Raw genomic sequence first — 25653 nt, 5'->3', positions numbered from 1 at the left:
GGTGATGATGATGAGGATGATGGTGATGATGATGATGATGATGATGATGTGATGGTGATGGTGATGATGATGATGATGATGGTGGTCATGGTGATGATAGTGATGGTGATGGTTATGATGATGATGATGATGATGATGATGATGAAAATGGTGATGATGATGATGATGATGATGGTGATGGTGGTGACGACGATGATGATGACAGGGATGATGATGATGATGGTGATGATGATGATGAGGATGATGGTGATGATGGTGATGATGGTGATGATGATGATAGTGATGGTGATGATGATGGTGTTGATGATGATGATGGTGATGATGAGGATGATGGTGATGATGATGATGATGATGATGATGATGTGATGGTGATGATGATGGTGATGATGATGATGATGATGATGATGATGATGATGATGATGATGGTGATGGTTATGATGATGAGGATGATGATGATGGTGATGGTGGTGACGACGATGATGATGACGGGGATGATGATGATGATGATGATGGTGATGATGGTGATGATGATGATGGTGATGATGATGATGGCGATGATGATGATGATGATGATTATGATAATGATGATGGTGGTGATGAGGATGATGATGGTGGTGATAAAGGTGATGATAGTGATTCTAAATGGCAGATGAAGGTGCAGTGGCGACAGATGGCCACCAGGTGGTGCTGCAGGATGAAGATCAAGCTCCTGCTGAGGTTCAGACAGATGTCCTGAGGAGGACCTTCAGGTCAGGTCCAGCAGTAAGTGTTGATCTGCCTCCTGGTCAGCTGTGAGGAGCAGCTGAAGATCCGTAACACTGGACTGTGACCAGTAAGCAGACATTCCTCAGGTTTTAGAACCAGTATTTATGGCCAGTACATAGAACCATGAAGTATTCACCCTGGAGATGTTCTCCATGCTCAGTTTAATTCCCAAAAGACTCATGTCAAAGTGACAGCAGATTTATCCATAGTAATGTCAGTTAATAAAAATGATTAAACTTGAAATAAGTGACAGCAGACGTAGTGTTCACCTTCTAGTGTTTCATAGATCCTAACCCTTGGTCCTGTTGGTCTGAACATCTGGACCTCCTTCTTCATAAACTGTTAAACTCTGTCAGGTTCCTCAGGGATCCTGATCAACAGAACCTTTCAGGTCCACACTCTAGTTCTCAGGTGGACTGACGTCTGGACTCGGAATGATTGGTGTCCTCCATATTGTCTCGTCTGATGGACATTTTGATCTTATCAGATTGAAGAACCTTCTTCCAGTTGACCTCAGAGTCACTAAGTCAAAGGTTCCCTCAGAGCATTAAGAGATATCAGACACAGCTGGTGCCTTTCCTCTGACCTTGTTTATATTTTTGTCTGATTTTTTTCAGTGTGATCAGAAGTTCACGTCTGTGGTGGTTTTATTGTGAAAGTCCGTGTGGTCAGCGTCGCATTCTGTAGTTTTATTCTGAAGGTGCAGCCGGAAGCTCCGTGCGTGTGCGCGGCTTCACGGTCTGGATGCGGCAGCAGACAAACGAAGCGCAGCTTCGTTTCTGCGGATTTTCTGATTCTACCGGAGAATCCTGCGTCTAACCCGGACCCTTACCGGGCCGAACCGAACACAGCCGACCTGATCCGAACAGAGCCGAACCGAGCTGGGCCCGAATAAAGACGGAGACGGAGACAGACGGCTTCATCTCCTCCTGCAGAGCCGAGCGGAGTCTTCCTCACCGGTAAGAACCGTTTCATCAGCCACCGACCGGCGTGCGTGCGTGCGTGCGTGCGTGTGTGTGTGTGTGTGTGTGTGTGTGTGTGTGTGCGCCACTCCCATTCCAGCCTCGGCTGCCATAAAACTACCTGCGGACAGAAATCACAGGTGATCTTCATCACAACGACCCTCACATGACCTGCAGCAGACACATGTGCAGTGTGTATGCAGTGTAGTCATGTGCGTATGTATAGTGTATATATATATATATACATATATATATAGTGCAGTGATGTGTGCATATACTGTGTAGTAATATATATATACTGCTTATTATTATATATAAATATACTGTATAGTGATGTGTTTGTGTCTATATATATGTGTATATATCTATATACATACATATATATCTATGTAAATGTATATATATATATACATATATATGTATGTATATTTATATGCACATATATATGTATATGTATATATTTACACATATATACATACACATATACGTATATATATATATGTATATGTATATGTATATATTTACACATATATACATACACATATATATGTGTATGTATATATATGTGTATATATATATACACATATATACATATATATGTATATGTATATGTATATATTTACACATATATACATACACATATATGTGTATATATATATACACATATATACATATATACACACACACATATATATATACATATATATGCATATATATAGATGTATTATGTCAATATATACTGTGTAGTATATATAAACATTAATACACGGTATATATACACATTACTATGTTTCAGACATTATAGATGTGGGTTATAGAGATAACAGAAATGTTCTAGACATGCTATAGCCACATACAGAGATGTTCCAGACATGTTCTACAGAGAACATGTAGATGAACCTTTCTGTATCTATGTTTTATACACGTTCTCCACTCTGTAGACACGTTATATAGAGAAGTAATATTTTATAGTTAATGTTGTCGAGGTTTTAGAGCTGCATCAGAAATGTCGTTGAAGGGTTCTATTACAGCTCTATAATAGAGATTTAAACAGCTATTTGTTATATAATGTAAAATGTGAGGAAATGTTTGAGATATTTTAGAGATGTGACAGAAATGTTCCTGACATGTGATACAGATGATTACAGAGATATAAAGAGATGCTGCCGGATTCACAGCAGCACATGGAGACACGAGTACCAGGACTTAAAACTGGAGTAGAAGTACTTCATTACTTTCCACTGCTGCAGTCACTCTGAGCTGTTGTTTGTCTTTCAGAGATGCTGAGATCGTGGTTCCTGCAGGAGAACCTGATCCAGGATCAGTGATCTGCTCGGCAGATCCATCATGGCTTCAGCACTACCACTGTGTCTGCTTGTCCTGCTGCTGCCTGTTGCCACCGGTCAGTATGGACAACACCAGCGTTAGCCTAGCTTAGCATAAAGGCTGAGAGCCTGTTAGCCTGGCCCAGAATCTGTGGTGTTTCTGTAAAACCTCCACTGGGGTTTCATCTAAAGTCCTGCAGCTCTGTGGAACCAGAACAACATGAAGAAGGAGAGAACTCAGAGATGTCTTCTGGCAGTAGTGTCTCCACAGACGTTAAACTCTGAACTAATCCAGGTCCTGGTGATGGTAGGAGCTTTGGGAGAAACCAACTGGAGGTTCTGGAAGACATTTCTAGAAACGTCTTCCAGAACCTCCAGCTCCTACCATCTCCTCCTCCTGCAGATGTTTTTCTATCTCCATTTTTCCTCTCTACTCTGTTCATCATCAGTAGATGTTTCGCCATGCTGGATGGAACTCCAACAACCTGCTCCTCTTTTCTCTGTTTCTGCTGCATTTATTTTATTCTCTCTGAGGAAACACTGCCTGCAGTTCAACCTGAAACTCTCTGAAGTTTTTGGTCTCAGCTGAGTCGGTCCTGTAGAACCAGAACCAAAAGGAGGTTCTGGTTCTACAGACTCCAGTAAAGAGCTAGAATTTGTCCTTTCTTGTGGTGAACAAACCTGAAGCTCCATAAACGTGTTCGACCGTCTGCAGCTGCTTTGAGTTGAGAGTTTGAGCTCCACATTCCTGCTGGTGGTGTTCATGACTGACTGACATCCGGACCGAGCCTCGGCGCCGTCGCTCCGTCTGAGCAGCTCTGTGTTTAGGTTCTGATGAGCTGATAAGACTCAGTCCTCCTTCCTCCCATTCAGAGCGTCAGACTAAACTCAGCTGCTGGCTCCAGCAGAACATTCCTGAGCTGTGAGGCAGGAAACAGCTGGTCGGCCTGTTTTATCTGAGGGGGCCGCTGTAGGACACTGCTAACTGTTAGCTTTACAGGTAACTGACTGCCATCTGGTGAATGATGAGCAGGATCAGAGCTGGTTCTGGTCCAGATTCTAGCTCCTTCCCTTTTTTTCTCATTTTGGACATATTTTGAGTCATGTCACACAATTTTTAGTCATTTTGGACCAATTTTTTAGTCGTTTTGGAATATTTTTAGTTATTTTTGAAAAACTTTAGTCATTTTTGCCAATTTTTTTTGTCATTTTAGACATTTTTTTCCTCATTTTGGACACATTTGAATAATTTTGATCAAATTTTAAACCATTTTGAACCAATTTTAAGTAATTTTGAACCACTTTTTAGTCAAATCCATGGATCCAGGCTATAAGCCTCATCACTGCCAGAATCTGATCACTTTGTCCTTGTGTCATTTCTGACCTTCCCTGAAAATTTCATCCAAATCTGATAGTCTGTTTTTGAGTAATGTTTCACACAGACAGACAGACGGACAAACAGACAGACAGACAGACAGACAGATGGACGGATGGACAAACAGAGACAGACGGATGGACAAACAGACAGACAGAGAGATGGACGGACAAACAGACGGACGGACAGACAAGCAGACAGACAGACAGACAGACAAACAGATGGACAGATGGACAAACACAGACAGATGGACGGACAAACAGACGGACGGACGGACGGACGGACAGACAGAAGGACGGACAAACAGACAGACAGACGGACGGACAAACAGACAGACAGACAGACAGATGGATAGATGGACGGACAAACAGACAGACAGACAGACGGACGGACAAACAGACAGACGGACGGATGGACAAACAGACACGGACAGACGGATGGACGGACGGACAAACAGACAGAGACAGACAGACGGACGGACAAACGGAGGGATGGACGGACAGACGGACGGACGCTGATCGTCACATAACTCATCCAAGACTCCGCCTCCTTGGCAGAGTAATAAACCCATAAGAAGTCTGTAGATCCTGGGGCGCCCGTATAGCTCAACGCGTTAAGCTGGCGACCCATGTGCAGGGGCTGGTCCCCGACGCAGCGGCCCGGGTTCGATTCCCGCTCGCGGCCCTTTGCTGCATTTGTTCCCCCCACTCTTCTCCCCATTTCCTGTCTGTCTCTCACTACGCCTGTCAAATAAAGCCAACAAAAAAGGCCATAAAAATAACTTTAAAAAAAGTCTTAAGATCCTCAGTCATCAGGTCCTGGTAAAAACTAGATGGACTCTCTGGTAGGTTCTAGAAGACCTACCAGAGGAGCTCCTACTGAAGCCTCCTTGGTGATTCTACTTCCTGTCCTGAAACATCATCTGGTTCTGGTCCAGATTCTACTTCCTGTCCTGAAACATCATCTGGTTCTGGTCCAGATTCTACTTCCTGTCCTGAAACATCATCTGGTTCTGGTCCAGATTCTACTTCCTGTCCTGAAACATCATCTGGTTCTGGTCCAGATTCTACTTCCTGTCCTGGAACGTCTCCACCTTTAGGAGCAAACAGTAATCTCACGTTGATATTTTAATCATGTATTGATTTTAAAGAGAAGCTTTTTGTGGTTTCCTCTCTGGATTTTTCTCCTCCACTTGTTTCCTTCTGCAGCTCCTGTATTTCAGTCGAGTCCAAACCTGGTCCTGGTGTTTATTTTTAGACTTCGGAACGTCTCACTGATGTCGTCTCTGCAGGTTTTCATCCGTCAGTCGTCCTTTTGGAGACTAAATCTGTTCTCATTTAATCTTAGAAGCTGCTTCCTGCTCAGATAATCATTGGCTGAATTCAGAACATCTCCAGTTTCCAGATGTTCCCTGAACGCCTCACCAGCAGAAGATGATCCATCAGATAAACCTGACAGTCTTCTGTTTGAGTCGAGTGTTTCATCTGACTTCACATGAGAATAAGAAGATGGCTGCTGTGTGAGGAGGAGGTGGAGAGGAGGAGGAGGAGGAGGAGGAGGAGGACGAGGAGGATGAGGAGGTTGAGGAGGAGGTGGAGGTGGAGGAGGAGGAGGAGGAGGAGGACAAGGACGAGGAGGATGAGGATGAGGATGTGGAGGAGGAGGAGGAGGACGACGAGGAGGATGAGGATGAGGAGGTGGAGGAGGATGAGGAGGAGGAGGTGGAGGAGGACGAGGAGGAGGAGGTGGAGGAGGACAAGGAGGTGGAGGAGGAGGTGGACGTGGAGAGGAGGTGGAGGAGGAGGAGGTAACCAATCAGAATGAGCCTCTGAGTCCACCAGCTTTATTTACTTCCTCCTGTTTCTGCTAAACTATGAAAAAAAACTCTCCAGATGTTCTGCTGTTAGAGGGAACACAAGAGTCTTCATGCTCTGGGAGCATCTGAGGACTCCTAAAGGTCCCCACAACCATAGGAGGACCCTCAGGTTAGCATGCTGCAGGCTAACGTGGCTAAAATTAGCTGTGAAGGTCAGAGCTCTGTGGAAACTTTAACTTTATTAATGTGACTTTAATGTTCTCCCTAGACTCAGCGTGTTCTCTGGGTTTTTCTGGGCAACAGAACCTCATCAGTCATTGTTCTTCTCTGACAGGAAGTAGGAGCTCTCTGACCGTCGGTATATTTCGGGTCTTTCTGCGGTTTGTTGGTCGGTGCAGGTTGACTGTCTGTTCTGAACATTGGATTAATGATGTTCCAGGGTTTGGATTCTCTCTGTTGTTCCGCTTGACTCTCAGATGCCAGAACGCATGTGTATTTGTTGACGTCAGACGTTTCCGTGTCGCTGCTCAGGAAGAAGCCGTTTAGATGTAATCAGGTCCCTCAGGGCTGACAGGAAGTAACAGGAAGTAACGGGACTGAGGTTCTAGGATTTAAAGAGTCGAGAGAACAAGTTCATGCAAACAGAAACACAATAAAAAAACAAAAAAGCACTCAGAGAGAGCAGTCCTCCTCCAAGGCTGCTCGGTTGGATCATTTCTGATGGATAAGTGCTGATAAGTCCTCAGCGGTGGATTTGTAGTAGGATCACAATCGTGATCGTCAGCAGGCAGCTGACGTAGCGTTCACTCGTTGTCATGGTTACAGTGACGCTATCTGGCAATGATACAGAAATCTTTAACAAATCTGTGGATCCAGACTATAAGCAGCATCACTGCCAAAATCTAATGAGCTGGTCCTTGTGTCATTTCTGACCTTCCCTGGAAATTTCATCCAAATCCGTTGGTCTGTTTTAGAGTAATGTTGCAGACGGACAGACAGACAGACAGAGAGATGGACAGACAGACAGATGCTGATCGTCACATAACTCATCCAAGGCTCCACCTCCTTGGCAGAGTAATAAACTCAGATAAGAAATCTGTAGATCCTCAGTCATCAGGTCCTGGTAGAAACCAGATGGACTCTCTGGTAGATTCTAGAAGACCTTAGTCTTAGAACTTAGAGGTGAAAGGTCTTCTAGAACCTACTAAAGGAGCTCCTACTGAAGCTCCTATGAAGAACAAGTAACGGAGCCACAGCGCCCCCTACTGATCATAGAGTTCTGTGTCTTTCTGTAACATCTGACCGATTTTCTGGGACCAGAGCTCCAGTTTATTCTAACTGCAGATGTTCAGTCTAACCATCCAACACTCCTGTTAGAACCCACTAGGAGAACCACATCTGGTTCTACTGAGTACAAAGACCAACATAAACATCTGCAGCACCTGTAAAAGAACCGACTGATACAGCATTAGTGTCTCCTTACCTGATTCTATGTTCTCATGGTTCTGTGTTCTCATGGTTCTGTGTCACCTGGTTCTGTGTTCTCGCGATTCTATGTTCTAATGGTTCTATGTTCTCATGGGTCTGTGTTCTCAAGGTTTTGTGTCACCTGGTTCTGTGTTGTCATGGTTCTGTGTTCTGATGGTTATATGTTTTCATGGTTCTATGTTCTCATGGCTCTGTGTTCTCACGGTTCTATGCTCTCATGGTTCTGTCAGCTGGTTCTGTGTTCTCATGGTTCTGTGTTCTCATGGTTTTATGTTGTAATGGTTCTATGTCAGCTGGTTCTGTGTTCTCATGGTTCTGTGTTCTCATGGTTCTATGTTCTCATGATTCTGTGTTATCATGGTTCTGTGTTCTCATGGTTCTGTGTTCTCATGGTTCTATGTACTCATGGTTCTGTGTTCTAATGGTTCTGTGTTCTCATGGTTCTGTGTTCTCATTGTTCTATGTTCTAATGGTTCTATGTTCTAATGGTTCTGTGGTCTAATGGTTCTATGTTGTCATGTTCTATGTTGTCATGGTTCTATGTTGTCATGGTTCTGTGTTCTCTTGGTTCTTTCTGCAGGGCTGCAGTTGGAGGACTCAGATGGTCCACTTTGTGCCTTTGCTGACGGACTGCAGGGGGCGGAGCGTGCTCCAACCAATGAGCTGCGAGGAGTGGTTCAGGAGAACGGCACGATTCATTGCAGCCGCGGCTCTCGCTGCTATGGATTGTGGGAAAGACGAGGCGATGGGGAGATGCAGCTGCTGAACCAAGGTGAGGTTCTAGGTCAGGTTCTGGGTGAGGTTCTGGGTGAGGTTCTAGGTGAGGTTCTTGAGGTTCTGGGTGAGGTTCTGGGTGAGGTTCTAGGTGAGGTTCTTGAGGTTCTGGGTGAGGTTCTAGGGAGGTTCTAGGTTAGGTTCTCGATGAGGTTCTGGGTGAAGTTCTAAGTGAGGTTCTCCATGAGGTTCTAGGTTAGGCTTTAGGTGAGGTTCTAGGTGTGGTTCTAGGTGAGGTTCTAGGTTAGGCTTTAGGTGAGGTTCTGGGTGAGGTTCTAGGTGAGGTTCTAGGTGAGGTTCTGGGTGTGGTTCTGGGTGAGGTTCTAGGGAAGTTCTAGGTGAGGTTTTGGGTGAGGTTCTAGGTGAGGTTCTAGGTTAGGCTTTAGGTGAGGTTCTGGGTGAGGTTCTAGGTGAGGTTTTGGGTGAGGTTCTAGGTGAGGTTCTAGGTTAGGCTTTAGGTGAGGTTCTAGGTGAGGTTCTGAGTGAAGTTGTAGGTGAGGTTCTAGGTGAGGTTCTGGGTGAGGTTCTAGGTGAGGTTCTAGTTTAGGCTTTAGGTGAGGTTCTGGGTGAGGTCCTCTGTGAGGTTCTAGGTGAGGTTCTAGGTGTGGTTCTAGGTGAGGTTCTGGGTGAGGTTCTAGGTGAGGTTCTAGGTGTGGTTCTAGGTGAGGTTCTAGGTTAGGCTTTAGGTGAGGTTCTGGGTGAGGTTCTAGGTGAGGTTCTGGGTGTGGTTCTAGGTGAGGTTCTAGGTTAGGCTTTAGGTGAGGTTCTGGGTGAGGTTCTAGGTGAGGTTCTAAGTGAGGTTCTGGGTGTGGTTCTGGGTGAGGTTCTAGGGAGGTTCTGGGTGAGGTTCTAGGTGAGGTTCTAGGTGTGGTTCTAGGTGAGGTTCTAGGTTAGGCTTTAGGTGAGGTTCTGGGTGAGGTTCTAGGTGAGGTTCTGGGTGAGGTTCTAGGTGAGGTTCTGGGTGTGGTTCTAGGTGAGGTTCTAGGTTAGGCTTTAGGTGAGGTTCTGGGTGAGGTTCTAGGTGAGGTTCTAAGTGAGATTCTGGGTGTGGTTCTGGATGAGGTTCTAGGGAGGTTCTGGGTGAGGTTCTAGGTGTGGTGCGTTTAGGGTCTATGTCCAACAGGAAGTGGGTTGGTTCCCTCTTTAGGTTCTGCTATCATTATTCTGATAACTGAAACCATCAGCTTCATTTTATTAAATTTAAAGTTATTTTTAGTCCTTCTGTGATCCGTGTGTTTCAGGTTGTTGGACCCACGTTGGACACCACCAGGAGTGTCACGGTGACCGCTGTGTCCTCGTGTCCCGGCCTCTGTCTGCGGTACTGAAGTCCAACTACCGCTTCTGCTGCTGCAGCCGCCACCTCTGCAACGCCAACTTTACCGAGGCCCCGCCCACTGCCGACACACCCGCCCTGCGGATGATGAAGCCGGACGTCCACGACGACGGGCTGACAGGTGAGTGGACAGATGTGGACCAGTCACTGAGCTCATTCAGAATCATCGAACTTGAACCCAATCAGCAGCCAGAGTTCTAAATGACCAGTCAGCAGGTGATCAATATTTAATGTCATACTAATGATGACACCATCATCCCACAGATCACCAGCTGACACCGGAGGAGACGGCGCTTGTCGCCCTGGTGACTGTCGCCATAGCAGCCATCCTCATTGTGGTGCTGTTCCTGGGATACCGCATGATGAAAAGTACACACACACTGATTATTAACAATCTAATGATCAATAATCAATCTAATAATCAATAATCAATCAATAAATAAATAATAATCAATAAATAATCAATGATCAATAAATAATTAATAATCATGTTTGTTTCCAGGGAAACGGAAACACAACCTGTCTGCTGAGGATGTGACGGAGGCAGGAAGCAGCCAATCAGCTGTCGACCTGGAAAACCTGAAACTAATGGAGGTAACACACACACACGAACACACACGCACACACACACACACACACACACTAACACACACACTAACACACACACACACACACGAACACACACACGCACGCACGCACGCACGCACGCACGCACGCACACACACACACATACTAATACACACGAACACACACACACACTAACACACACACACACACACACACACACACACACATTAACACACTAACACACACACACACACACTCACTAACACACACACGCACGCACACACACACACACACACACACACTAACACACACTAACACACCCACACACACACACACACACACACACATACATACACACACACACACACATACTAACACACACTAACACACACACACACACACACATATTAACACACTAACACACACACACATACTCACTAACACACACACACACACACACACATATTAACACACTAACACACACACACATACTCACTAACACACACACACACACACACTCAGTCCATATTAACAGAGAGGGTAGTTGTAGGGGTTAAGGTTGCTAAGGTTACTGAGTGTTACTACGGTTACTGGATGTTACTACAGTTACTGGTTACAGTTACACACACTAACACACACTAACATCAGAGGACTCTGATTGGTCCCTGAGGACCTCCACAGCTTCATTTCCTGTTTCTCTGGCAGCTGATTGGTCGAGGCCGTTACGGCGCCGTGTACCGTGGAACCCTGAAGGAACGCTGCATCGCTGTCAAGCTGTTCAGCTCGGCCAACCGGCAGAACTACGCCAATGAACGTTCCATCTACGGCCTGCCGCTGCTGCAGCAGCACGACAACATCGCTCGGTTCCTGACTGCCAACGAGAACACGACGGCTGACGGACGGCCCGAGTTCCTCATCCTCATGGAGTTCTACCCTCATGTAAGACTTACGTTCCTTCAGGGTTCCTCTATTCTAGCAGGAACTGATAAATACATATTTACTCTCAGTAATGTGTATTAGCGCTTTGTTCAGTCAGTAGAATGTCTGAGAACCCAAACATGGTTCTAATATAATATTAACCTGGTTCTAATAATAACCTGGTTCTAAAGTTAGCCTGGTTCTAATCTAATAATAACCTGATTCTAAAGCTGGTTCTAAAGTTAGCCTGGTTCTAATCTAACAATAACCTGGTTCTAATAATAACCTGGTTCTAAAGTTAGCCTGGTTCTAATCTAATAATAACCTGGTTCTAAAGTTAGCCTGGTTCTGATCTAATAATAACCTGGTTCTAATAATAACCTGGTTCTAAAGTTAGCCTGGTTCTGATCTAATAATAACCTGGTTCTAAAGTTAGCCTGGTTCTAATCTAATAATAACTTGGTTCTAATAATAACCTGATTCTGAAGTTGGCCTGGTTCTAATATAATAATAACCTGTTTCTAATAATAACCTGGTTCTAGAGTTAATTTGGTTCTAAAGTTAATCTGGTTCTAAAGTTAGCTTGGTTCCAACATGTTGAGGTTATGTTTCACACAGACTAGCACAGATTGCTTTGCTTAGCACAGATAACTGTTAGCTTAGCACATCTTACCTTAGCTTAGCACATAATAGCTTAGCACAGATAACAGTTAGCTTAGCTCAGCACAGATAACTGTTAGCTTAGCATAGCACAGATATCTGTTAGCTTAGCACAGATAGTAGAAGCTGGTCCACAGAGACACCATAACTTTTACTGGACCGTCTGCAGGCGAAACTTCCTGTTTCCTGTTAGCGGTTCAGCCTCAGGTAACACTGATTGGTCAGAGCTCCAGGTGAGACGTCCTAGATGGAGCCTCTAACAGGTGTGTCTGTGTGTAGGGCTGTCTGTCCCGCTACTTGTCCGTCCACACGGTGGACTGGTCCACCTGCTGCAGGATGACTCACGGAGTCACCAGAGGACTGGCCTTCCTGCACACCGAGCTCTACAGAGCAGGTAAACAAAGATACAGGTAAACAAAGCTGCAGGTAAACACAGCTACAGGTAATTACAGCTACAGGTAAACACAGCTACAGGTAATTACAGCTACAGGTAAACAAAGATACAGGTAAACAAACTGCAGGTAAACTGTTTCAGGTGTTGCTGAGGTCACAGCAGGAAATGCTGCATGCTGGGACTATTTTCTGGGGCGGATTAATTCACATGATGAGTGTTTGTGGGACTGAATAAAGCCGAGGGTCCACTAGATGTGTTTTTCCTGCATGTAAATGCGTTGCATCTGAAAATCGCACACATGGTGGGCAGTCACTAGCGGGTCACCAGGTGGTCACGTGACCGAACTTTCAGCTTGACGGTCCGGCAGATGAGTCGGATAAACACAGCGGCTCGGCTACAAACTTTGTTTTTTATTTTTAAAAAAAGTATTTCTGAAAGCATTTGAGGCAGAAATAATCTGTGCAGCAGCTGAATCTGTCCTTGTTTTATTTCACCGACGGCTAGTTTAGATGTTTGAGGACAGTTTCACAATGCGTGGAATCTCCGCACGCCGCATTGAATTTGCATAAAGTAGAAGTCCAGTCTACTTTATGCAAATGAGCTGCAGGTACACACACCACAACTGGACCAGCATGCAACATGCGGTGTGTTTCTAGCTGCGATCTACTGTGATCGCTGAAGTGTTTTCGAAATAAAAGACAAAGTTTGTGGCTGTGCCGCTGTGTTTATCCGACACGCCTGCCGGAGCGCCAAGCTAAAAGCTCGGTAACGTGACCACCTAGTGACCCACTAGTGACCGCCCACCATGTGTGCGATTTTCAGATGCAGCTCGTTTACATGCAGGAAAAACACATTGAGTGGACACGCGGCTTTAAGTGTGTTTGCTTGTTTACCTGCTGGTTGTTTACCTGTTGTCTCCTGTCAGACCAGTACAAACCGGCCGTGGCCCACAGAGACCTGACCAGCAGGAACGTCCTGGTCCGAGCAGACCTGTCCTGCGTCCTCGCTGACTTCGGTCTGTCCATGAGGCTGACAGGCAGCCGGGCCTGTCGCCACGGAGATGACGACACCATGACCATATCTGAGGTGAGGTCACATGATGCTGGGAACACGCTCTGACAAAACACTGTGATGTTACTGGGTGAGCTGGGCAGGGGGCGGGGCTAGCGCTGGTCCTCTGTACAGGTGGGGACGTGGGCGGGGCTAATGCTGGTCCTCTGTACAGGTGGGGGCGGTGGGTGGGGCTAATGCTGGTCCTCTGTACAGGTGGGGGCGGTGGGTGGGGCTAATGCTGGTCCTCTGTACAGGTGGGGGCGGTGGGTGGGGCTAATGCTGGTCCTCTGTCCAGGTGGGGGCGGTGGGCGGGGCTAACGGTGGTCCTCTGTACAGGTGGGGACGGTGGGCGGGGCTAACGGTGGTCCTCTGTACAGGTGGGGACGGTGCGCTACATGTCTCCGGAGGTTCTGGGCGGAGCTCTGAACCTCAGAGACTGTGAGTCGGCGCTGAAGCAGGTGGACGTTTACGCTCTGGGTCTGATGTACTGGGAGAGCTTCAGGAGGTGCAGCGACCTGTTCCCAGGTAACACTACACACACACAACACATAACACAACACACACTACACAACACAACACTACACAACAAAACCAGAGGTGGGTAGTAACGAGTTACATTTACTCCGTTACATTTACTTGAGTAACTTTTTCAAAAAAAAATGTACTTCTGAGAGTAGTTTTTCTCTGCCATACTTTTTACTTGAGTAGATCTGTGAAGAAGAAACGCTGCTCTTACTCCGTTACACTGGGCTATACTCGACTCGTTACTTCTTTATTTACCACATTAGAGCTGCTTTATTTTGCCAGAGATGCCCCCAGTGGATCTACCACATGACTGTGTTTCACCAATCAGACGAAGCAACAATCATCACGTGACTCCGTTTCACCAGACGTCACCCTATGGTCACATGACCTCATATGAACTGTGCCGGCATAGCGGCACAAACTCTACACACATAGCAGACAGGGAATGAAAAAAACATGGATATCTCCATCTTTCGTCTGCTGTTGGGCGAAGTGAAGCGTGACATCCGGCTGTAGGTCCGGGTGATGCAGCGGTGGGGGGGATGCAGTATGCACATACAGTCTATAAACATGCTGTATATCTTGTCACTGGAAGTAGTTTGAACTGTTCAAACATACAAATGTTACCTGATTACAGGTATTTGTTTCAAAAGCTTTATGTTGTGAAAAACTGAGATTACTTGAGTAATTTTTGGGATGACTACTTTTTACTTCTACTTGAGTGATATTATTTTGAAGTAACGTTACTCTTACTTGACTACAATTTTTGGATACTCTACAACCTCTGAACAAAACACACGACACACAAAAACATAAAAACCCAAAAACCTGAAAATCAAAAACAGAAACAAAGAGCTCATGTAGTTACTGTGTTTGCTGTGTTTATTGTGTTAATTGTGTTTATTGTGTGTTTGTTGCATGTTTATTGCATGTTTATTGTGTTTATTGCATGTTTACTGTGTGTTTGTTGCATATTTATTGCTGTGTTTATTGCTGTTTATTGTATTTACTGTGTGTTTATTGTGTGTTTATTGCGTGTTTACTGCGTGTTTATTGTGTTTATTGCATGTTTACTGTGTGTTTATTGTGTTTATTGCGTGTTTATTGCATGTTTACTGTGTGTTTATTGCTGTGCTTATTGCATGTTTATTGCGTGTTTATTGTGTGTTTATTGCGTGTTTATTGCGTGTTTACTGTGTGTTTATTGCTGTGCTTATTGCGTGTTTATTGCGTGTTTATTGTGTGTTTATTGTGTGTTTATTGCTGTGTTTATGGTGTGTTTGTGTGTTTATTGTGTGTTTATTGCATGTTTATTTCTGTGTTTATTGCGTGTTTCCCGTGTTTCCTGTGTTGTGCAGGAGAGGCTGTGCCTGACTACCAGCTGGCGTTCCAGGCGGAGCTGGGGAACCATCCCAGCTTTGAGGACATGCAGGTTCTGGTGGTCCAAGAGAAACAGCGGCCCAGGTTCCCTGAAGCCTGGAAGGAGAACAGTGTGGTGGGTGTGCTACCAGTAGCTCACTGTGTGTAACTATGTGTTTGCGTGTGTGTGCGTGTAACTTTATGTGTGTGTGTGTGTTCCAGGCGTTGCGCTCCCTGAAGGAGACCATGGAGGACTGCTGGGATCAGGATGCTGAAGCTCGACTCACTGCTCAGTGTGCAGAAGAAAGACTGGCTGAACTCACACTGCTGAGTACACACACCTCAGTACAAAACCACAGGTAAACACACTAATAGGTACACACACTAATAGGTATACACACTAACAGGTACACACACTAACAGGTACACACACTAATAGGTATACACACTAACAGGTACACACACTAACAGGTACACACACACTAACAAGTATATACACACTAACAGGTATACACACTATCAGGTACACACACTAACAGGCATATACACCCTAACAGGTATATACACAGTAAATAACTGATGTTCTGACTGGTGTCTCTCAGGAACCTGTCTCATGGCCGCTGGCCTCCTCAGGTTGGCTCTGCCTCCCCCTACATTGAGGACCTGCAGGTGGGCATGGTCAAGAACCTCCAGGGAGACGGACATCCGACGTCACTCATCAAGATGACCACGAGTGGAGCAGAAGTTACCGAGAAGAACAGGAACCACGAACGTCAGCAGGTAGAAGTTCAGCGAGTGTTGCAGTAGAACTGAATGAATGTTCTTTAAAACACTGATCCGTTTCCGTCTGTCCGTCAGACTCGACCGTCAGATGTTTCCGTCATCTGCAGCGCCGCCAAGTCCCAACACAACGGTAACACAACCGTCTGATCCACATCACAGCATGCTAACATGCTAGCATGCTAACATGCGAACATGCTAACCAGCTGGAGCTTCATTAAATACTGATTTTATAACATTGTCTGACACAAATACAACAGTTAAAAACACTCACACAGGTTTACTGGAAGATTAGAAGATAGAAAGCCTCATTTATCTGTCAGTCACAGATAGAGAGTCTCCTTCCTGAAGGGGGCGGGGCCAGCAGCGGCTCATTTAAAGCTACCGAAACAGTTTAGAACTAAACAGGACAAACTGCTGCTACCTCGGTTTGTTTTCTAAACTGACAAACTTCATGTGTGAACTTCATAGAACAACACAGTGTGTAACATTTATCTCAGCTGCAGTAAGTGCTCCTGCTGTCCTCCAGGTGGCGCCGGTCCGAGTGTCCCCGTCTGCCTGCAGCTGACAGAAAAAGACCTGGAGGCCACCAAGCTGGACCCCAAAGAGGTTTCACTTTAATCTATTCACACATCTACTGAGTGACTTTCATGGACTGACCTTTCAGTCTGAATGTGTCTGCAGGTGGTTAAGAACCTGCGGGAAACTTCGGATGAGAACCTGATGGAACATTCCCAGAAGAACTTTGGTTGTGACCCAGTTCAGACCAGCAGCCTCCTCTACCATCAGCTGCTGCACCGCTCTGAGGTACGACCGCTTCATCCTCTGTCTGCTGCTGAATGAACTCAGTAACCTGACTGATGCTCTGTCCATCCTCAGGCTGAACCAGGAGTCTTCATGGATCCTCCTCCAGCCTCCATCCACCACCTGCCCAAACAGCAGAACCTGCCCCAGAGGCCCACCAGCCTCCACCTGCTCCCCAAAGCCAAGGACAGCAGCTCCACCTCGTCTCGGCAGAAGCTGGGGAAGTTCAAGTCCAACCACCGACAGGTACCAGAGGATTTAATCTGATGGTTCTTCACCAGGTTCTTCACCAGAATCTATCCCTGATGATCCGACAGGCTCGGTGTCAGACAGCAGATCTAGATCCTGAACCTCTGCTCATGTTCTGGATGTGTTTCAGTCAACCTGCTGCTTCTATCTTAAGCTTTGAGGCCAGCAGGACCTGGAGTCTCTGTTCAACTGGACCGGTCCTGTTTCTAGTTATGAGACCGTGAATCCAGGACTTAACTGTGTTTCCTCCAGTAGTTCTGCAGCTCTTTAATCCTGATGTTTCCACAGTGAACATGTTCTCCTAGTTCCCTCCCTGATCTCTCCACAGATTGTCAGCTCTTTGATGGACTAGTTTCCACTAACAGAACTCAAACTCTGTCCATCTTTTTCTAGTTTTTCATCGATCGTAGCAGCAACACTGTCCAGATGTCGCAGCTTTGGTTAAATGAGACAACATGGAGCTGCAGATGTTCAGCTGCAGGTCTTAAACCTTCTAAAACCTCAAAGCTCTGATGGAGTTACTCCACCCTCTACATGTAGAGCATCCACTCTAGAAAGAACTAAAAAGAGACCAGCGGCTTTCCACTCAAGCTTTTAGGACTGACACTGGGTGGGATCAAAGATGTTGATGTTTAGCTCCGCCCACATTTGACAGTTAAACCAATAAATTCACATTAGGTGGGATTAATCAGGCTAACAACCATCTGCAGGTGTGTTACTTTACCTGCTGTCTGTCTTTCAGGTGGAAACAGGTGTTGCTAAGATGAACACGGTGATGGTCGCCGCGGCTGCAGAGCCTCACCTGGTAACCACGGTTACCAACAGCACGAGAGGAAGCGCTGCCACTGGTAAAGACGTCCACGCTGTCCCGGCGGTCGCCAGCGGCTACAGTGTAGGCGTCTCCGCCCTGGTGACCAACGGGATGATGGGCGGAGGTTGGACCAACCCGGCCGGACCGCAGGTGGAGGACGAGGACCAGATGGAGGACACGGCCAGCAGAGGAGACAACCGCCTGATCCTGCTCAACTTCAGTCCTGATGAACACGAACCTCTGCTGAGCAGAGAGCAGCTGCCCGCCAAGAGCAAACCTCTTCATCATCATCATCATCATCACGGCCGAGCTGGAGGCATCCTGTCTGGACGAGGATCCAACTCCAACAACAACAACAACCGGTTAGCACCGCCCGTACAGGTCCAGGGTTCAGAGGTCCAGCCTGAAAGGACAATGCCCTCTGAGGTCCGAGGAACCAGCAGTCCTGATCCTGAACCACAACCAGACAGTGGACCTCCTACCACCGTAGGTAACCACGAAGGATCAGATCCTGGTCTCCAGAATGATTCAGCATCAGTGTTGGCTTCTGGATACACCCAAAGTCCAGAAGATCAACAGGCCCCATCTGGCTTCACTGCTGAGGTTCCTCACTGCAGAGACTCTGGTTCAACAAAAGCACCAGCAGACCAAACCTCATTTTCAAAAGATACGCTAACCCTCCCTCAGAAACCTGCGTCACCAGAAACTCCAGCCCGAGAAGCTACAGCCTCAGAAGCAGAAGCTAAAGCCTCAGAACCAGAAGCTAAAGCCTCAGAACCAGAAGTTTCCCTGGAGGTGTCAGAAACTCCAGCTTTAGAGTGTCAGGATTTAGAAACCACTTCTGTTGGAGAAGCTTCAGTGCCAGAACCTGCAGCTCTACTAGGTCCAGCCTTAGAACCACTGACACCAGTTCTGTTGCAGTCTCACGTGGGACAGACCAAAGCCAGGAGACCAGAGCGTCCCTGTTCTCTGGACCTGTCCTCATCCTGTATCTCTTCAGGTGAGTCCAGGTTACTGACTTACTTTGATTACCTCCTGTGAGGAATATGTTCCTCCATATCTCTGATTATGTTCTTACTGACGACCATAAAGATAGACCAGTATCATGTGACCCTCCATATCTAGTGCTGGTCCTGTGGAAAACATGTCATCATTACTCTTCTTCTCCTCAGATGATGTCTCCGTGGTGGACGTCGGCAGTCTGAGTGCCTCAGGAGAGAAGATAAAACGCCGTGTCAAGACTCCATACACTCTGAAGAAGTGGCGTCCGGCCTCCTGGGTCGTCTCCACGGATACGTCCCTGGACCCGGACTTCATCTCCAGTAGCAGCAGCAGTCAGATCTCCAGTGGTCTTCACAGAGCAGGAAGCCTCGGCATCCCCAGAATCAACCAGTCCAAATCCAGCATGGCGGTGTTTCTGGTGGGGGGCGGAGCCACGGCCACCACGACCTCCGAGCCCGATGGGATGACCTGCTTCTAAAGAGCGGTCACAGCTTCCTTCTTTCCTTACAGATTAGTTTCATTGTCTTCCTTCTCTTCTGTTGTAAAGAAATCGCAGTTATCTGCACCATTCGGCATCCCCAGTCAAACCAAAGGCTCCAGTGAAGATCGAAGCTTTCTGATGGAGTCAAACCCACTTTAAGGTGTGTTCATGGAGTTTGGATTTTTTCTGAAGAACTCCTGCTGATCGACTGTTTTACCAGGATTCAGCCTGAATGCCTGCGATGTCCAGAATATTTAGAAGAATCTCCTACATCTAGATGTTTGTTTCCAGTCCTAACTGTTTTTCTGACTGGTAGGCGGAATCAGGTGTTTGTGGGTGGGGCCTAAAGGTCTTTATGGGTCCACATTCTGCTCCATCTGATCAGGTTTTACTGCTGCAGATCCTGGTTTGTGTGTTGATACCTGAATGGATCTGAGTGGAACAGCAGAGGGTCGGTTCAGGTGACGGTTCCTGGATCAGCCTCTAATTTTTCAGTTTCTACGTTAACTCAGAATGACAACAACGATAAACCATACTGGCAACGGACACCATGACAAAGAATTCTGTAGCAGTCAATGACCTCTAACCAGAGTTCTGGTTGGAGGTCATTAACTGCTACAGAAGTCTTTGTCATGGTGCCCATTACTGCTAAACTCCCATAGTGAAACCTCTGCTGTCATCATCCAGATCTTGGTGCTGCGGATTTAATTGGTCAAACAGCTGATGTTCTGTTTCCCTCTGCTCGTGTTTTAGATGCAGACCAACAAACTCCAAAATAATATTAGAACCTGAATCCAGCAGCCTTCGGGCAGCTCTGCTTTCTGTCCTGAAACAGCAGCAGGTGGAAACAGCACCTTCAGACTTTGGAATGAATTTGTCTTTAAAGCAGATGATTAGCGTCGGGGTTTCTTTAACAGTGAAGGTTCTGGACCAGGCGAAGAACTTCAGGATCTCATGTTGTTGGTAGAAAGGTTCAGGAAAAAGAACAAACTCTCCATCTCAAGTTAAAGAAAAATCCTCTTTCAGTAGAAGTCCACAGCAGCAGAACGTTGTTTGTTCCTCAGACTGGTGTTTTATTAGATTATTATGTCCAGTAGTACATAGCTTTATTCATAGTTTATTAGTATATAAGAACACTTTATTCATGTTTCTGGACTATTTAAATTAATATATTTTGCACATTTTGAAAACATTTTAGAGACACTTTATTGACATTTTGACACTTTATTAATGTTTTTAGTCTTTCAACAAACTTTTAAACATTTTTAGACACTACTGAATTTTAGTCACATTTTATTAAAACATTTGGGCCATTTTTTAATATTTGTGGAATATTATTTTTCATATATTTTGTCAATACTTTGGGGGTATTTCATCTTCAGGATTTTTTTCTTTATATTTTCAGTCATTCTTACTGTTGGAGCTGCTTTCCTCTCCTCTACATCCAGTTTATATTCAGCAGAGAAATCTGAAGAAGAACAAACTAAGTTCTACTTTCGGTTCCTCTTCCATCTGAATTTCTGCTCACATGTTGGATTATTGGAACATTTATTGAAATGAAGCGAAATCTGTTGATTCAGAGATGAGAAATGAACCAACGGCTGCTTGGAAGAAGAAGAAGGTTTTAAACCTTTAATGTGTTTCTGAGACATCAGCTGGTAAATGTAGAGGAAGGAGAAATACTCAAATACTGAAGTACAGTACTTGAGTAAATGTGCTTTACTTTCTGCTGCTGTCGACTGATCAGAGATTTATTGAAACTGTTTTTGAAGCACTTTAATCAGAGTTGGGCAGTTTGGAGGTCTGAGGAGCAGTTAGTTTCTGTCTGAAGCAGTGAATCCAGCGCTGAAGCAGCTTCTGATGCCTCCTAAAGTCCAACAACTGGTCTAGAATCAGTTTATCAGAATCTAAACTGGTCCAGAATCAGTTTATCAGAATCTAAACTGATCCAGAATCAGAGTTTAAACTGGTCCAGAATCAGTTTATTAGAGTCTAAACTGATCCAGAATCAGTTTATCAGAGTCTAAACTGGTCCAGATGAGACTCCTGCTCAGTGTCCGACTCAGAAATACGTTTCCGTGAACTTCGAGTGGTTTTCAGAGATCTGAAACCAGTGAGTTCCTCCACAAACTGTGAATCCCAACAACAGAACCCACAGAAAGTTAGAACACTGGGATGAACTGCAGGCAGTGTTTCCTCAGAGAGACTGAGAGGAAAACCAATCAAATAAATGCAGCACAAACTGAGAACAGAGGAGCGAGTAGCTGAAGATCCATCCAGCATGGAGGAACATCTACAGATGATGGTAAAACATCTACAGATGACGGTGGAACATCTACAGATGATGGTGGAACATCTGCAGGTGCTGGTCAAACATCTACAGATGACGGTGGAACATCTACAGATGATGGTGGAACATCTGCAGATGATGGTCAAACATCTACTGATGATGGTGGAACATCTACGGATGATGGTGGAACATCTACAGATGATGGCCAAACATCTACAGATGATGGTGGAACATCTACAGATGAAGGTGGAACATCTACAGATGATGGTGGAACATCTGCAGGTGCTGGTCAAACATCTACAGATGATGGTGAATTATATACAGATGATGGTGAAATATCTACAGATGATGGTGGAACATCTACAGATGATGGTGGAACATCTACAGATGATGGTGAAACATCTTCTACAGGTCTGGAGAGGAACCGTGGAGATGTTTGACTCCGTTAATGAGTGTTTTCTAACTTCCTGTTGGTTTGGATCTTCAACAGATGTTTGGGGTTCCTTCATCCTGTAGCACATCTGGACTCAGACTGTTTCTAACCTGTTGAGTGAATGTTTTGTTTTTTTATGAGTCGGTGTGTCTGAAGCTGTTGGATCAGCTGTTTGTCCAACATTTGAACATCAGGACCATGAATCTGGATCTCCAGAGCTTCTACCCGTTTAGATGTTGTTCTTCTCACACTTCTGTTAAATGCCACATTTTCTGAATGGAGTTTGGTTTGACATTTTCAGGAGTAAATGGACCAGAGCTGATTCTATGTTTTTATAAGACTTTTCTCTGGAGGTTGGACCTGAGGATGGATCGGCTGCTTTTATAAACCCCAGTTGTGATCCTTCAGATGTGTCTTTGTGTGTTCCAGCTCCTTTAATGTGCAGTTTGTAGTGAAAGCCTTACACCCTCCTGATGAGATCCTACTGTTCCTCTACTGCCTTCTACTGCATAGCTCTGTGTGTTTTCTACACTTTGTACTGTTTTTACTGCAGATCTGCTGTGAGAGGATGAACCTACATCATCCCAGGAAGGACCTGAACACGGTTAGATCTGCTGAGAGTCCATCATTTACTGGCTATTAATTAACTCTGATTGAAGCAAATCTGAAAAGTAGGAATCACGTGGAACCAGAAAAGGAGATTTGATGCATTAATGGAACATTTAAAATTCAAACTGTGTTGACTGATTCTTTACAGCTCCTAGTTTCTGCAGTTATTGTTCAGAGTCAGAAAAACAAACGTCGACTCACTGGAGACCAAATAACTGCTGCTGACTGAACACAACAACCCACGTTTAAAAGGACTTCCTGTGCTTTTTTCTGCCATTTATATAACGCTGGAGGTTCAGATAATGTTCTAAAAATTTTCAAAAGTCTTAAAACATTTCAGCAAAAACTTTTCAGGCGGGAAGTTGTGGTCCATCTTTAGCAACGGTTCAGCAAATCAGCAACCAGCTCACATCAGGAACTAGTGGTGAACTTCTGGCCAACTGTGAGGAAAAGTTATCAAATCCAGTTTGTTTCTACAGGATGCTTTAAAGGAGCTGCATACATCATAAAACTGTTCAAATCTGTTTGTAAAATAAATACAAATAAAATGCTAAAAAAAAATAGAAGAGAAACTGGTAAGATCAGATTCTAAAATAAAACAGGTATGAAAGAGTAAAATCTGAAAGATCATTTGTTCTTCTAAAGCAGAATCACAGTGAGGAGCAGTCAGACCATTCTACAGAGTTACAGAACAATAATGAGGTGTAATCAGACTATTCTATAGAGTTACAGAATGTTAATGAGGTGTAGTCAGACCATTCTACAGTTGCAGAATGATAATGAGGTGTAATCAGACCATTCTACAGAATTACAGAATTAGGATGTGTAATCAGACCATTCTACAGAGTTACAGAATGATAATGAGGTGCAATCAGACCATTCTACAGAGCTACAGAATGATAATGAGGTGTAATCAGACCATTCTACAGTTACAGAATTAGGAGGTGTAGTCAGACCATTCTACAGAGTTACAGAATGATAATGAGGTGCAGTCAGACCATTCTACAGAGTTACAGAATGATAATGAGGTGTAATCAGACCATTCTACAGAGTTACAGAATGCTCTGTCACTGTGTGAGATGAAGATTTTTGTGGGTAAAATAGTGAAATAATATTGAGCATTATAGGTTCCCTTTAATACTGAAACAGTTTATTAAGCTAATTAAAACAAGAAAACAATGTTTATGTCTCATTTTATCAGAATTATTTTTTTAAAACTACTAAAAATAAGGAGCAGGCTAACAGAATAACTTACTTAGTAGCTCGTTTTTTGTTTTTTTTTTGTTTTTTTTTTTTAAAAAAAAGCTGAAATATCACTGCTGTAAGTTTTATTTTCCATCGTGTGAATGTGGACTGACTTTAAACTGACCAGTAGGAGCTGTTGTTTTTGTTGAGTGGTGAGCTGATGATGTCATTTCCTGTAGCTGAGAAGGCGTCCCGTGACGTTGAACCTCCTGCATGAAGCTTCACTCACATGTTGAGCAGCTCAGACAGCTGTGGAGCGTGTAGATAGAAACCTGATATTTACCTGGTTCTGTGGTATTCACGTGTATTTCTGTACTATAGTCTGAGTAGTGTAAATACTCTGTACTGCACATTGTGTACTTTCATATAGTGTGGTATTCTGCACACAGCTGCATGAACATTACCCATCAGCCTCATGTTGTATCTCCATGTAGAGTTCATCATTAAAAAATAAAGTGCAGAACCTCCACAGAGTCCCAGAGTTTCGTTCCTAACGTCTAAACCCAGACCTGAGAATAATAATAATAATAATAATAATAATAATAATAATAATAATAATAATAATAATAATAATAATAATAATAATAATAATAATAATACAAGTTAATTCAGTGAGTACTTCATCAGTACTGGGTCTCTGTAGAAGTACTGCAGTAACTACAGTTCCACTAATACATGCTGAATTAAAGAACAGACGTCTCATTTATTACTGACTTTACATTATTATCCACAAACCTTCTGCATTTAGCAGTGGATTATATTATATTATAAAATATATGATAAAATATTGTATTATATTATAAAATATCTTTTAAAATATTGTATTATATTACATTATGAAACATTGTATTATATTATAAATATGGCTGTCAAAATTAAGGCGTTTATGCGGATTAATCCATCATCATGATTAATCTGATGAAACTTTTTAACATCGTTAACCCATCTGCAGACTGACTCGAAATCCCTGAAACGTCTCTGAAAGTGCATTTCAGGCAGTTTGTCCCAGTAGACTTACTGTAGCACAAATGGACAGTTGATCCAGTAGAGGCAGAATCAAGCAAATCAAAACGGAAGACGCTAAGCAGCAGGACACAGCTGATTGATCAGCCGGCCGATTAAATGGGTCGATTTTAGCCATTTTCAAAATAATCATCATCAGCGGTTAAACGCCGATATATTCTTAATTTCTCATAAAACAGTAAATGCTGCTGAATGATGTCCTGTTTGTCCAAAACATGGAGCTCTGATTCCATCCTGTCCTCAGTAACGTACAGGATTTAGCTACAGTCAGGCTACATTACAGGAGTTTGCTACAGTCAGGCTACATTACAGGAGTTAGCTACAGCCAGGCTACATTACAGGAGTTAGCTACAGTCAGGCTACATTACAGGAGTTAGCTACAGCCAGGCTACATTACAGGAGTTAGCTACAGCCAGGCTACATTACAGGAGTTAGCTACAGCCAGGCTACATTACAGGAGTTAGCTACAGTCAGGCTACATTACAGGAGTTAGCTACAGCCAGGCTACATTACAGGAGTTAGCTACAGCCAGGCTACATTACAGGAGTTAGCTACAGTCAGGCTACATTACAGGAGTTAGCTACAGTCAGGCTACATTACAGGAGTTAGCTA

The 25653-nt window shown here is 44.5% G+C and overlaps 1 protein-coding gene across 1 annotated transcript; it reads left to right on the top strand.

Annotated features, from left to right (window-relative positions):
* The first annotated feature begins 623 nt into the window (after positions 1-623).
* On the top strand, positions 624-24487 carry LOC111567532 (bone morphogenetic protein receptor type-2-like). The gene is made up of 19 exons (XM_055015302.1): positions 624-1724; positions 3006-3129; positions 8312-8503; positions 9747-9959; positions 10103-10207; positions 10341-10432; positions 11111-11344; positions 12263-12377; positions 13303-13463; positions 13808-13955; positions 15314-15450; positions 15537-15673; positions 15917-16094; positions 16173-16227; positions 16624-16703; positions 16779-16901; positions 16974-17144; positions 17890-18958; positions 19131-24487. The coding sequence occupies exons 2-19, from the start codon at positions 3075-3077 to the stop codon at positions 19436-19438; spliced, it is 3573 nt and encodes a 1190-aa protein (XP_054871277.1). The 5' UTR covers positions 624-1724; positions 3006-3074; the 3' UTR covers positions 19439-24487.
* The last annotated feature ends 1166 nt before the right edge of the window (positions 24488-25653 follow it).

The sequence above is a fragment of the Amphiprion ocellaris genome, chromosome 11 (genome assembly GCF_022539595.1).
Source record: "Amphiprion ocellaris isolate individual 3 ecotype Okinawa chromosome 11, ASM2253959v1, whole genome shotgun sequence".
In the NCBI taxonomy this organism is placed as follows: domain Eukaryota; kingdom Metazoa; phylum Chordata; class Actinopteri; family Pomacentridae; genus Amphiprion; species Amphiprion ocellaris.
This window is presented reverse-complemented; position numbering and strand designations above follow the sequence as displayed.